We start from the raw sequence: 15,516 nt of genomic DNA, 5'->3' as shown, positions 1-15,516 counted from the left end.
ATTTACACACACACACTCTGGACTCTCTCCTCGCAGGCTCCTGTTATTTACACACACACTGGACTCTCTCCTCGCAGACTCCTGTTATTTAGACACACACTCTGGACTCTCTCCTCGCAGACTCCTGTTATTTACACACACTCTGGACTCTCCCCTCGCAGACTCCTGTTATTTACACACACACACTGGACTCTCTCCTGTTATTTACACACACTCTGGACTCGCTCCTCGCAGACTCCTGTTATTTACACACACACACTGGACTCTCTCCTCGCAGACTCCTGTTATTTACACACACACTCTGGACTCTCTCCTGTTATTTACACACACTCTGGACTCTCTCCTCGCAGACTCCTGTTATTTACACACACACTCTGGACTCTCTCCTCGCAGACTCCTGTTATTTACACACACACACTCTGGACTCTCCCCATGCAGACTCCTGTTATTAACACACACACTCTGGACTCTCTCCTGTTATTTACACACACACTCTGGACTCTCTCCTCGCAGACTCCTGTTCTTTACACACACACACTGGACTCTCCCTTCGCAGACTCCTGTTATTTACACACACACACTGGACTCTCTCCTCGCAGACTCCTGTTATTTACACACACACACTGGACTCTCTCCTCGCAGACTCCTGTTATTTACACACACACTCTGGACTCTCTCCTGTTATTTACACACACTCTGGACTCTCTCCTCGCAGACTCCTGTTATTTACACACACACTGGACTCTCCCCTCGCAGACTCCTGTTATTTACACACACACACTGGACTCTCCCCTCGCAGACTCCTGTTATTTACACACACACACTGGACTCTCTCCTCGCAGACTCCTGTTATTTACACACACTCTGGACTCTCCCCTCGCAGACTCCTGTTATTTACACACACACTCTGGACTCTCTCCTCGCAGAGTCCTGTTATTTACACACACACTCTGGACTCTCTCCTGTTATTTACACACACACTCTGGACTCTCTCCTCGCAGACTCCTGTTATTTACACACATACTCTGGACTCTCTCCTCGCAGACTCCTGTTATTTACCCACACACTCTGGACTCTCTCCTCGCAGACTCCTGTTATTTACACACACACTCTGGACTCTCTCCTCGCAGAGTCCTGTTATTTACACACACACACTGGTCTCTCTCCTGTTATTTACACACATACTCTGGACTCTCTCCTCGCAGACTCATGTTATTTACACACACACTCTGGACTCTCTCCTCGCAGACTACTGTTATTTACACACACACACTCTGGACTCTCTCCTGTTATTTACACACACTCTGGACTCTCTCCTCGCAGACTCCTGTTATTTACACACACACTCTGGACTCTCTCCTCGCAGACTCCTGTTATTTACACACACACTCTGGACTCTCTCCTCGCAGACTCCTGTTATTTACACACACACTCTGGACTCTCCCCTCGCAGACTCCTGTTATTTACACACACACTCTGGACTCTCTCCTCGCAGACTCCTGTTATTTACACACACACTCTGGACTCTCTCCTCGCAGACTCCTGTTATTTACACACACACTGGACTCTCCCCTCGCAGACTCCTGTTATTTACACACATACTCTGGACTCTCCCCTCGCAGACTCCTGTTATTTACACACACACTCTGGACTCTCCCCTCGCAGACTCCTGTTATTTACACACACACTCTGGACTCTCCCCTCGCAGACTCCTACTATTTACACACACACACTCTGGACTCTCCCCTCGCAGACTCCTGTTATTTACACACACACACTGGACTCTCTCCTCGCAGACTCCTGTTATTTACACACACACTGGACTCTCCCCTCGCAGACTCCTGTTATTTACACACACACTCTGGACTCTCCCCTCGCAGACTCCTACTATTTACACACACACACACTCTGGACTCTCCCCTCGCAGACTGCTGTTATTTACACACACACTCTGGACTCTCTCCTTGCAGACTCCTGTTATTCACACACACACACTCTGGACTCTCCCCTCGCAGACTCCTGTTATTTACACACACACTCTGGACTCTCTCCTCGCAGACTCCTGTTATTTACACACACACTCTGGACTCTCCCCTCGCAGACTCCTGTTATTAACACACAGACACTGGACTCTCCCCTCGCAGGCTCCTGTTATTTACACACACACTGGACTCTCCCCTCGCAGACTCCTGTTATTTACACACACACTCTGGACACTCTCCTCGCAGACTCCTGTTATTTACACACACACTCTGGACTCTCTCCTCGCAGACTCCTGTTATTTACACACACTCTGGACTCTCTCCTCGCAGACTCCTGTTATTTACACACACTCTGGACTCTCCCCTCGCAGACTCCTGTTATTTACACACACACACTGGACTCTCTCCTCGCAGACTCCTGTTATTTACACACACACTGGACTCTCTCCTCGCAGGCTCCTGTTATTTACACACACACTCTGGACTCTCTCCTGTTATTTACACACACACACTGGACTCTCTCCTCGCAGACTCCTGTTATTTACACACACACACACTGGACTCTCCCCTCGCAGACTCCTGTTATTTACACACACACACACTGGACTCTCTCCTCGCAGACTCCTGTTATTTACACACACACTCTGGACTCTCTCCTCGCAGACTACTGTTATTTACACACACACACTCTGGACTCTCTCCTGTTATTTACACACACTCTGGACTCTCTCCTTGCAGACTCCTGTTATTCACACACACACACTCTGGACTCTCCCCTCGCAGACTCCTGTTATTTACACACACACTCTGGACTCTCTCCTCGCAGACTCCTGTTATTTACACACACACTCTGGACTCTCCCCTCGCAGACTCCTGTTATTAACACACACACACTGGACTCTCCCCTCGCAGGCTCCTGTTATTTACACACACACTGGACTCTCCCCTCGCAGACTCCTGTTATTTACACACACACTCTGGACTCTCTCCTCGCAGACTCCTGTTATTTACACACACACTCTGGACTCTCTCCTCGCAGACTCCTGTTATTTACACACACTCTGGACTCTCTCCTCGCAGACTCCTGTTATTTACACACACTCTGGACTCTCCCCTCGCAGACTCCTGTTATTTCCACACACACACTGGACTCTCTCCTCGCAGGCTCCTGTTATTTACACACACACTCTGGACTCTCTCCTCGCAGACTCCTGTTATTTACACACACACTGGACTCTCTCCTCGCAGACTCCTGTTATTTACACACACACTCTGGACTCTCTCTTCGCAGACTCCTGTTATTTACACACACACTCTGGACTCTCTCCTGTTATTTACACACACTCTGGACTCTCTCCTCGCAGACTCCTGTTATTTACACACACACACTGGACTCTCTCCTCGCAGGCTCCTGTTATTTACACACACACTCTGGACTCTCTCCTGTTATTTACACACACACACTGGACTCTCTCCTCGCAGACTCCTGTTATTTACACACACACACACTGGACTCTCTCCTCGCAGACTCCTGTTATTTACACACACACTCTGGACTCTCTCCTCGCAGACTACTGTTATTTACACACACACACTCTGGACTCTCTCCTGTTATTTACACACACTCTGGACTCTCTCCTCGCAGACTCCTGTTATTTACACACACACTCTGGACTCTCTCCTCGCAGACTCCTGTTATTTACACACACACACTGGACTCTCTCCTCGCAGACTCCTGTTATTTACACACACTCACTGGACTCTCTCCTCGCAGACTCCTGTTATTTACACACACACTCTGGACTCTCCCCTCGCAGACTCCTGTTATTTACACACACACTCTGGACTCTCTCCTCGCAGACTCCTGTTATTTACACACACACTGGACTCTCCACTCGCAGACTCCTGTTATTTACACACACACTCTGGACTCTCCCCTCGCAGACTCCTGTTATTTACACACACACTCTGGACTCTCCCCTCGCAGACTCCTACTATTTACACACACACACTCTGGACTCTCCCCTCGCAGACTCCTGTTATTTACACACACACACTGGACTCTCTCCTTGCAGACTCCTGTTATTTACACACACACTGGACTCTCCCCTCGCAGACTCCTGTTATTTACACACACACTCTGGACTCTCCCCTCGCAGACTCCTACTATTTACACACACACACTCTGGACTCTCCCCTCGCAGACTCCTGTTATTTACACACACACTCTGGACTCTCTCCTTGCAGACTCCTGTTATTTACACACACACACTCTGGACTCTACCCTCGCAGACTCCTGTTATTTACACACACACTCTGGACTCTGTCCTCGCAGACTCCTGTTATTTACACACACACACTGGACTCTCTCCTCGCAGACTCCTGTTATTTACACACACACTCTGGACTCTCCCCTCGCAGACTCCTGTTATTTACACACACACTCTGGACTCTCTCCTCGCAGACTCCTGTTATTTACACACACACTCTGGACTCTCTCCTTGCAGGCTCCTGTTATTTACACACACACTCTGGACTCTCTCCTCGCAGACTCCTGTTATTTACACACACACTCTGGACTCTCTCCTCGCAGACTCCTGTTATTTACACACCCACACTCTGGACTCTCTCCTCGCAGACTCCTGTTATTTACACACACACACTCTGGACTCTCTCCTCGCAGGCTCCTGTTATTTACACACACACTCTGGACTCTCTCCTCGCAGACTCCTGTTATTTACACACACACACTGGACTCTCTCCTCGCAGACTCCTGTTATTTACACACCCACACTCTGGACTCTCCCCTCGCAGACTCCTGTTATTTACACACACACACTCTGGACTCTCTCCTCGCAGGCTCCTGTTATTTACACACACACTGGACTCTCTCCTCGCAGACTCCTGTTATTTAGACACACACTCTGGACTCTCTCCTCGCAGACTCCTGTTATTTACACACACTCTGGACTCTCCCCTCGCAGACTCCTGTTATTTACACACACACACTGGACTCTCTCCTGTTATTTACACACACTCTGGACTCGCTCCTCGCAGACTCCTGTTATTTACACACACACACTGGACTCTCTCCTCGCAGACTCCTGTTATTTACACACACACTCTGGACTCTCTCCTGTTATTTACACACACTCTGGACTCTCTCCTCGCAGACTCCTGTTATTTACACACACACTCTGGACTCTCTCCTCGCAGACTCCTGTTATTTACACACACACACTCTGGACTCTCCCCATGCAGACTCCTGTTATTAACACACACACTCTGGACTCTCTCCTGTTATTTACACACACACTCTGGACTCTCTCCTCGCAGACTCCTGTTCTTTACACACACACACTGGACTCTCCCTTCGCAGACTCCTGTTATTTACACACACACACTGGACTCTCTCCTCGCAGACTCCTGTTATTTACACACACACACTGGACTCTCTCCTCGCAGACTCCTGTTATTTACACACACACACTGGACTCTCTCCTCGCAGACTCCTGTTATTTACACACACTCTGGACTCTCCCCTCGCAGACTCCTGTTATTTACACACACACTCTGGACTCTCTCCTCGCAGAGTCCTGTTATTTACACACACACTCTGGACTCTCTCCTGTTATTTACACACACACTCTGGACTCTCTCCTCGCAGACTCCTGTTATTTACACACATACTCTGGACTCTCTCCTCGCAGACTCCTGTTATTTACCCACACACTCTGGACTCTCTCCTCGCAGACTCCTGTTATTTACACACACACTCTGGACTCTCTCCTCGCAGAGTCCTGTTATTTACACACACACACTGGTCTCTCTCCTGTTATTTACACACATACTCTGGACTCTCTCCTCGCAGACTACTGTTATTTACACACACACACTCTGGACTCTCTCCTGTTATTTACACACACTCTGGACTCTCCCCTCGCAGACTCCTACTATTTACACACACACACACTCTGGACTCTCCCCTCGCAGACTGCTGTTATTTACACACACACTCTGGACTCTCTCCTTGCAGACTCCTGTTATTCACACACACACACTCTGGACTCTCCCCTCGCAGACTCCTGTTATTTACACACACACTCTGGACTCTCTCCTCGCAGACTCCTGTTATTTACACACACACTCTGGACTCTCCCCTCGCAGACTCCTGTTATTAACACACAGACACTGGACTCTCCCCTCGCAGGCTCCTGTTATTTACACACACACTGGACTCTCCCCTCGCAGACTCCTGTTATTTACACACACACTCTGGACACTCTCCTCGCAGACTCCTGTTATTTACACACACACTCTGGACTCTCTCCTCGCAGACTCCTGTTATTTACACACACTCTGGACTCTCTCCTCGCAGACTCCTGTTATTTACACACACTCTGGACTCTCCCCTCGCAGACTCCTGTTATTTACACACACACACTGGACTCTCTCCTCGCAGACTCCTGTTATTTACACACACACTGGACTCTCTCCTCGCAGGCTCCTGTTATTTACACACACACTCTGGACTCTCCCCTCGCAGACTCCTGTTATTTACACACACACACTGGACTCTCCCCTCGCAGGCTCCTGTTATTTACACACACTCTGGACTCTCTCCTCGCAGACTCCTGTTATTTACACACACACTGGACTCTCTCCTCGCAGACTCCTGTTATTTACACACACACTCTGGACTCTCTCTTCGCAGGCTCCTGTTATTTACACACACACTCTGGACTCTCTCCTGTTATTTACACACACTCTGGACTCTCTCCTCGCAGACTCCTGTTATTTACACACACACACTGGACTCTCTCCTCGCAGGCTCCTGTTATTTACACACACACTCTGGACTCTCTCCTGTTATTTACACACACACACTGGACTCTCTCCTCGCAGACTCCTGTTATTTACACACACACACACTGGACTCTCCCCTCGCAGACTCCTGTTATTTACACACACACACACTGGACTCTCTCCTCGCAGACTCCTGTTATTTACACACACACTCTGGACTCTCTCCTCGCAGACTCCTGTTATTTACACACACACTCTGGACTCTCTCCTCGCAGACTCCTGTTATTTACACACACACACTGGACTCTGTCCTCGCAGACTCCTGTTATTTACACACACACACTGGACTCTCTCCTCGCAGACTCCTGTTATTTACACACACACTCTGGACTCTCCCCTCGCAGACTCCTGTTATTTACACACACACTCTGGACTCTCTCCTCGCAGACTCCTGTTATTTACACACACACTCTGGACTCTCTCCTTGCAGGCTCCTGTTATTTACACACACACTCTGGACTCTCTCCTCGCAGACTCCTGTTATTTACACACACACTCTGGACTCTCTCCTCGCAGACTCCTGTTATTTACACACCCACACTCTGGACTCTCTCCTCGCAGACTCCTGTTATTTACACACACACACTCTGGACTCTCTCCTCGCAGGCTCCTGTTATTTACACACACACTCTGGACTCTCTCCTCGCAGACTCCTGTTATTTACACACCCACACTCTGGACTCTCCCCTCGCAGACTCCTGTTATTTACACACACACACTCTGGACTCTCTCCTCGCAGACTCCTGTTATTTACACACACACTCTGGACTCTCTCCTGTTATTTACACACACACTCTGGACTCTCTCCTCGCAGACTCCTGTTATTTACACACATACTCTGGACTCTCTCCTCGCAGACTCCTGTTATTTACTCACACACTCTGGACTCTCCCCTCGCAGACTCCTGTTCTTTACACACACACACTGGACTCTCTCCTCGCAGACTCCTGTTATTTACACACACACTCTGGACTCTCTCCTGTTATTTACACACACTCTGGACTCTCTCCTCGCAGACTCCTGTTATTTACACACACACTGGACTCTCCCCTCGCAGACTCCTGTTATTTACACACACACACTGGACTCTCCCCTCGCAGACTCCTGTTATTTACACACACACACTGGACTCTCTCCTCGCAGACTCCTGTTATTTACACACACTCTGGACTCTCCCCTCGCAGACTCCTGTTATTTACACACACACTCTGGACTCTCTCCTCGCAGAGTCCTGTTATTTACACACACACTCTGGACTCTCTCCTGTTATTTACACACACACTCTGGACTCTCTCCTCGCAGACTCCTGTTATTTACACACATACTCTGGACTCTCTCCTCGCAGACTCCTGTTATTTACCCACACACTCTGGACTCTCTCCTCGCAGACTCCTGTTATTTACACACACACTCTGGACTCTCTCCTCGCAGAGTCCTGTTATTTACACACACACACTGGACTCTCTCCTGTTATTTACACACACACTCTGGACTCTCTCCTCGCAGACTCCTGTTATTTACTCACACACTCTGGACTCTCCCCTCGCAGACTCCTGTTATTTATACACACACACTGGACTCTCCCCTCGCAGACTCCTGTTATTTACACACACACACTGGACTCTCTCCTCGCAGACTCCTGTTATTTACTCACACACTCTGGACTCTCCCCTCGCAGACTCCTGTTATTTATACACACACACTGGACTCTCCCCTCGCAGACTCCTGTTATTTACACACACACACTGGACTCTCTCCTTGCAGACTCCTGTTATTTACACACACACTCTGGACTCTCCCCTCGCAGACTCCTACTATTTACACACACACACTCTGGACTCTCCCCTCGCAGACTCCTGTTATTTACACACACACTCTGGACTCTCTCCTCGCAGACTCCTGTTATTTACACACACACTCTGGACTCTCTCCTCGCAGACTCCTGTTATTTACACACCCACACTCTGGACTCTCTCCTCGCAGACTCCTGTTATTTACACACACACACTCTGGACTCTCTCCTCGCAGGCTCCTGTTATTTACACACACACTCTGGACTCTCTCCTCGCAGACTCCTGTTATTTACACACACACACTGGACTCTCTCCTCGCAGACTCCTGTTATTTACACACCCACACTCTGGACTCTCCCCTCGCAGACTCCTGTTATTTACACACACACACTCTGGACTCTCTCCTCGCAGGCTCCTGTTATTTACACACACACTGGACTCTCTCCTCGCAGACTCCTGTTATTTAGACACACACTCTGGACTCTCTCCTCGCAGACTCCTGTTATTTACACACACTCTGGACTCTCCCCTCGCAGACTCCTGTTATTTACACACACACACTGGACTCTCTCCTGTTATTTACACACACTCTGGACTCGCTCCTCGCAGACTCCTGTTATTTACACACACACACTGGACTCTCTCCTCGCAGACTCCTGTTATTTACACACACACTCTGGACTCTCTCCTGTTATTTACACACACTCTGGACTCTCTCCTCGCAGACTCCTGTTATTTACACACACACTCTGGACTCTCTCCTCGCAGACTCCTGTTATTTACACACACACACTCTGGACTCTCCCCATGCAGACTCCTGTTATTTACACACACACTCTGGACTCTCTCCTCGCAGACTCCTGTTATTTACACACACACTCTGGACTCTCTCCTGTTATTTACACACACACTCTGGACTCTCTCCTCGCAGACTCCTGTTATTTACACACATACTCTGGACTCTCTCCTCGCAGACTCCTGTTATTTACTCACACACTCTGGACTCTCCCCTCGCAGACTCCTGTTCTTTACACACACACACTGGACTCTCCCCTCGCAGACTCCTGTTATTTACACACACACACTGGACTCTCTCCTCGCAGACTCCTGTTATTTACACACACACACTGGACTCTCTCCTCGCAGACTCCTGTTATTTACACACACACTCTGGACTCTCTCCTGTTATTTACACACACTCTGGACTCTCTCCTCGCAGACTCCTGTTATTTACACACACACTGGACTCTCCCCTCGCAGACTCCTGTTATTTACACACACACACTGGACTCTCCCCTCGCAGACTCCTGTTATTTACACACACACACTGGACTCTCTCCTCGCAGACTCCTGTTATTTACACACACTCTGGACTCTCCCCTCGCAGACTCCTGTTATTTACACACACACTCTGGACTCTCTCCTCGCAGAGTCCTGTTATTTACACACACACTCTGGACTCTCTCCTGTTATTTACACACACACTCTGGACTCTCTCCTCGCAGACTCCTGTTATTTACACACATACTCTGGACTCTCTCCTCGCAGACTCCTGTTATTTACCCACACACTCTGGACTCTCTCCTCGCAGACTCCTGTTATTTACACACACACTCTGGACTCTCTCCTCGCAGAGTCCTGTTATTTACACACACACACTGGACTCTCTCCTGTTATTTACACACACACTCTGGACTCTCTCCTCGCAGACTCCTGTTATTTACTCACACACTCTGGACTCTCCCCTCGCAGACTCCTGTTATTTATACACACACACTGGACTCTCCCCTCGCAGACTCCTGTTATTTACACACACACACTGGACTCTCTCCTCGCAGACTCCTGTTATTTACACACACACTCTGGACTCTCTCCTCGCAGGCTCCTGTTATTTACACACACACTCTGGACTCTCCCCTCGCAGACTCCTGTTATTTACACACACACTCTGGACTCTCTCCTGTTATTTACACACACACACTGGACTCTCCCCTCGCAGACTCCTGTTATTTACACACACACACTCTGGACTCTCTCCTCGCAGAGTCCTGTTATTTACACACACACACACACTCTGGACTCTCTCCTTGCAGACTCCTACTATTTACACACATACTCTGGACTCTCTCCTCGCAGACTCCTGTTATTTACACACACACTCTGGACTCTATCCTCGCAGACTCCTGTTATTCACACACACTCTGGACTCTCTCCTCGCAGACTCCTGTTATTTACACACACACTGGACTCTCCCCTCGCAGACTCCTGTTATTTACACACACACTCTGGACTCTCTCCTCGCAGAGTCCTGTTATTTACACACACACTCTGGACTCTCTCCTGTTATTTACACACACACTCTGGACTCTCTCCTCGCAGACTCCTGTTATTTACACACATACTCTGGACTCTCTCCTCGCAGACTCCTGTTATTTACACACACACTGGACTCTCCCCTCGCAGACTCCTGTTATTTACACACACACACTGGACTCTCCCCTCGCAGACTCCTGTTATTTACACACACACACTGGACTCTCTCCTCGCAGACTCCTGTTATTTACACACACACTCTGGACTCTCTCCTCGCAGAGTCCTGTTATTTATACACACACACTGGACTCTCTCCTGTTATTTACACACACACACTGGACTCTCCCCTCGCAGACTCCTGTTATTTACACACACACTCTGGACTCTCCCCTCGCAGACTCCTACTATTTACACACACACACTCTGGACTCTCCCCTCGCAGACTCCTGTTATTTACACACACACACTGGACTCTCTCCTTGCAGACTCCTGTTATTTACACACACACTGGACTCTCCCCTCGCAGACTCCTGTTATTTACACACACACTCTGGACTCTCCCCTCGCAGACTCCTACTATTTACACACACACACTCTGGACTCTCCCCTCGCAGACTCCTGTTATTTACACACACACTCTGGACTCTCTCCTTGCAGACTCCTGTTATTTACACACACACACTCTGGACTCTACCCTCGCAGACTCCTGTTATTTACACACACACTCTGGACTCTGTCCTCGCAGACTCCTGTTATTTACACACACACACTGGACTCTCTCCTCGCAGACTCCTGTTATTTACACACACACTCTGGACTCTCCCCTCGCAGACTCCTGTTATTTACACACACACTCTGGACTCTCTCCTCGCAGACTCCTGTTATTTACACACACACTCTGGACTCTCTCCTTGCAGGCTCCTGTTATTTACACACACACTCTGGACTCTCTCCTCGCAGACTCCTGTTATTTACACACACACTCTGGACTCTCTCCTCGCAGACTCCTGTTATTTACACACCCACACTCTGGACTCTCTCCTCGCAGACTCCTGTTATTTACACACACACACTCTGGACTCTCTCCTCGCAGGCTCCTGTTATTTACACACACACTCTGGACTCTCTCCTCGCAGACTCCTGTTATTTACACACACACACTGGACTCTCTCCTCGCAGACTCCTGTTATTTACACACCCACACTCTGGACTCTCCCCTCGCAGACTCCTGTTATTTACACACACACACTCTGGACTCTCTCCTCGCAGGCTCCTGTTATTTACACACACACTGGACTCTCTCCTCGCAGACTCCTGTTATTTAGACACACACTCTGGACTCTCTCCTCGCAGACTCCTGTTATTTACACACACTCTGGACTCTCCCCTCGCAGACTCCTGTTATTTACACACACACACTGGACTCTCTCCTGTTATTTACACACACTCTGGACTCGCTCCTCGCATACTCCTGTTATTTACACACACACCCTGGACTCTCTCCTCGCAGACTCCTGTTATTTACACACACACTCTGGACTCTCTCCTGTTATTTACACACACTCTGGACTCTCTCCTCGCAGACTCCTGTTATTTACACACACACTCTGGACTCTCTCCTCGCAGACTCCTGTTATTTACACACACACACACACTCTGGACTCTCCCCATGCAGACTCCTGTTATTTACACACACACTCTGGACTCTCTCCTCGCAGACTCCTGTTATTTACACACACACTCTGGACTCTCTCCTGTTATTTACACACACACTCTGGACTCTCTCCTCGCAGACTCCTGTTATTTACACACATACTCTGGACTCTCTCCTCGCAGACTCCTGTTATTTACTCACACACTCTGGACTCTCCCCTCGCAGACTCCTGTTCTTTACACACACACACTGGACTCTCCCCTCGCAGACTCCTGTTATTTACACACACACACTGGACTCTCTCCTCGCAGACTCCTGTTATTTACACACACACACTGGACTCTCTCCTCGCAGACTCCTGTTATTTACACACACACTCTGGACTCTCTCCTGTTATTTACACACACTCTGGACTCTCTCCTCGCAGACTCCTGTTATTTACACACACACTGGACTCTCCCCTCGCAGACTCCTGTTATTTACACACACACACTGGACTCTCCCCTCGCAGACTCCTGTTATTTACACACACACACTGGACTCTCTCCTCGCAGACTCCTGTTATTTACACACACTCTGGACTCTCCCCTCGCAGACTCCTGTTATTTACACACACACTCTGGACTCTCTCCTCGCAGAGTCCTGTTATTTACACACACACTCTGGACTCTCTCCTGTTATTTACACACACACTCTGGACTCTCTCCTCGCAGACTCCTGTTATTTACACACATACTCTGGACTCTCTCCTCGCAGACTCCTGTTATTTACCCACACACTCTGGACTCTCTCCTCGCAGACTCCTGTTATTTACACACACACTCTGGACTCTCTCCTCGCAGAGTCCTGTTATTTACACACACACACTGGACTCTCTCCTGTTATTTACACACACACTCTGGACTCTCTCCTCGCAGACTCCTGTTATTTACTCACACACTCTGGACTCTCCCCTCGCAGACTCCTGTTATTTATACACACACACTGGACTCTCCCCTCGCAGACTCCTGTTATTTACACACACACACTGGACTCTCTCCTCGCAGGCTCCTGTTATTTACACACACACTCTGGACTCTCCCCTCGCAGACTCCTGTTATTTACACACACACTCTGGACTCTCTCCTGTTATTTACACACACACACTCTGGACTCTCTCCTCGCAGAGTCCTGTTATTTACACACACACACACACTCTGGACTCTCTCCTTGCAGACTCCTACTATTTACACACATACTCTGGACTCTCTCCTCGCAGACTCCTGTTATTTACACACACACTCTGGACTCTATCCTCGCAGACTCCTGTTATTCACACACACTCTGGACTCTCTCCTCGCAGACTCCTGTTATTTACACACACACTGGACTCTCCCCTCGCAGACTCCTGTTATTTACACACACACTCTGGACTCTCTCCTCGCAGAGTCCTGTTATTTACACACACACTCTGGACTCTCTCCTGTTATTTACACACACACTCTGGACTCTCTCCTCGCAGACTCCTGTTATTTACACACACACTGGACTCTCCCTCGCAGACTCCTGTTATTTACACACACACACTGGACTCTCCCCTCGCAGACTCCTGTTATTTACACACACACACTGGACTCTCTCCTCGCAGACTCCTGTTATTTACACACACACTCTGGACTCTCTCCTCGCAGAGTCCTGTTATTTACACACACACACTGGACTCTCTCCTGTTATTTACACACACACACTGGACTCTCCCCTCGCAGACTCCTATTATTTACACACTACACACTCTGGACTCTCTCCTCGCAGAGTCCTGTTATTTACACACACACACACACTCTGGACTCTCTCCTTGCAGACTCCTACTATTTACACACACACTCTGGACTCTCTCCTGTTATTTACACACACACTCTGGACTCTCTCCTCGCAGAGTCCTGTTATTTACACACACACTCTGGACTCTCTCCTGTTATTTACACACACACTCTGGACTCTCCCCTCGCAGAGTCCTGTTATTTACACACACACTCTGGACTCTCTCCTCGCAGACTCCTGTTATTTACACACACACTCTGGAATCTCTCCTCGCAGACTCCTGTTATTTACACACACACTCTGGACTCTCCCCTCGCAGACTCCTGTTATTTACACACACACACACTCTGGACTCTCTCCTCGCAGACTCCTGTTATTTACACACACACACTGGACTCTCCCCTCGCAGACTCCTGTTATTTACACACACACTCTGGACTCTCTCCTCGCAGACTCCTGTTATTTACACACACACTCTGGACTCTCTCCTGTTATTTACACACACACACTGGACTCTCCCCTCGCAGACTCCTGTTATTTACACACACACTCTGGACTCTCTCCTCGCAGACTCCTGTTATTTACACACACACTCTGGACTCTCTCCTCGCAGACTCCTGTTATTTACACACACACTCTGGACTCTCCCCTCGCAGACTCCTGTTATTTACACACACTCTGGACTCTGTCCACGCTGGCTCATTTACCTGTTGGTTTTAAGTACTCCTGGGCGGAGCCCAAAATGACATTACAGTCCCTGTCGGTGCACAGGAATAGGCCAATCAGCGTCCTTCCATCCGTCATATGGATTCTCATGCTTCTATTCAGCAAGCTCTCCAACATCGGTCTGGAGTTGGTGTGTGATGGCCCACCGCCTTCATGCAGTTCCTGCCCATTTGAAGAGACAGAAGAGAAGTGGTTGAGAAATGTTTAGCTTGCTAACTTCTTTCTGTATTCCTTCGGGGGGGGGGGGGGGGGGGGGGGGGGGGTCTTTGCTGTCTGGCCGACCCTATTTGCCCCCTTGAGAAGGTGGTGGGTGAGCCGCCTTCTTGAACCCGCTGCAGTCCGTGAGGTGTAGGTACACCCACCGTGCTGTTAGGGATGGAGT

General features: G+C 49.2%; 1 protein-coding gene across 1 annotated transcript in view; it reads right to left on the bottom strand.

Annotated features, from left to right (window-relative positions):
• Nucleotides 1–15,294, bottom strand: part of naa38 (N-alpha-acetyltransferase 38, NatC auxiliary subunit) — a 39,500-nt gene extending 24,206 nt beyond the window's left edge. Inside the window, exon 1 of the mRNA XM_072494550.1 lies at nucleotides 15,116–15,294. Within this exon, the coding sequence (XP_072350651.1) occupies nucleotides 15,116–15,251 (136 nt within the window). The 5' untranslated portion in view covers nucleotides 15,252–15,294. The remainder of the gene's footprint in view (nucleotides 1–15,115) is intronic.
• Between the last annotated feature and the right edge of the window lie 222 nt (nucleotides 15,295–15,516).

This window comes from Scyliorhinus torazame, unplaced genomic scaffold, assembly GCF_047496885.1.
Source record: "Scyliorhinus torazame isolate Kashiwa2021f unplaced genomic scaffold, sScyTor2.1 scaffold_601, whole genome shotgun sequence".
NCBI classification, from domain to species: Eukaryota; Metazoa; Chordata; class Chondrichthyes; order Carcharhiniformes; family Scyliorhinidae; genus Scyliorhinus; species Scyliorhinus torazame.
The sequence above is the reverse complement of the archived record's forward strand: the minus strand, read 5'-3'. Positions and strand labels throughout refer to the sequence as shown.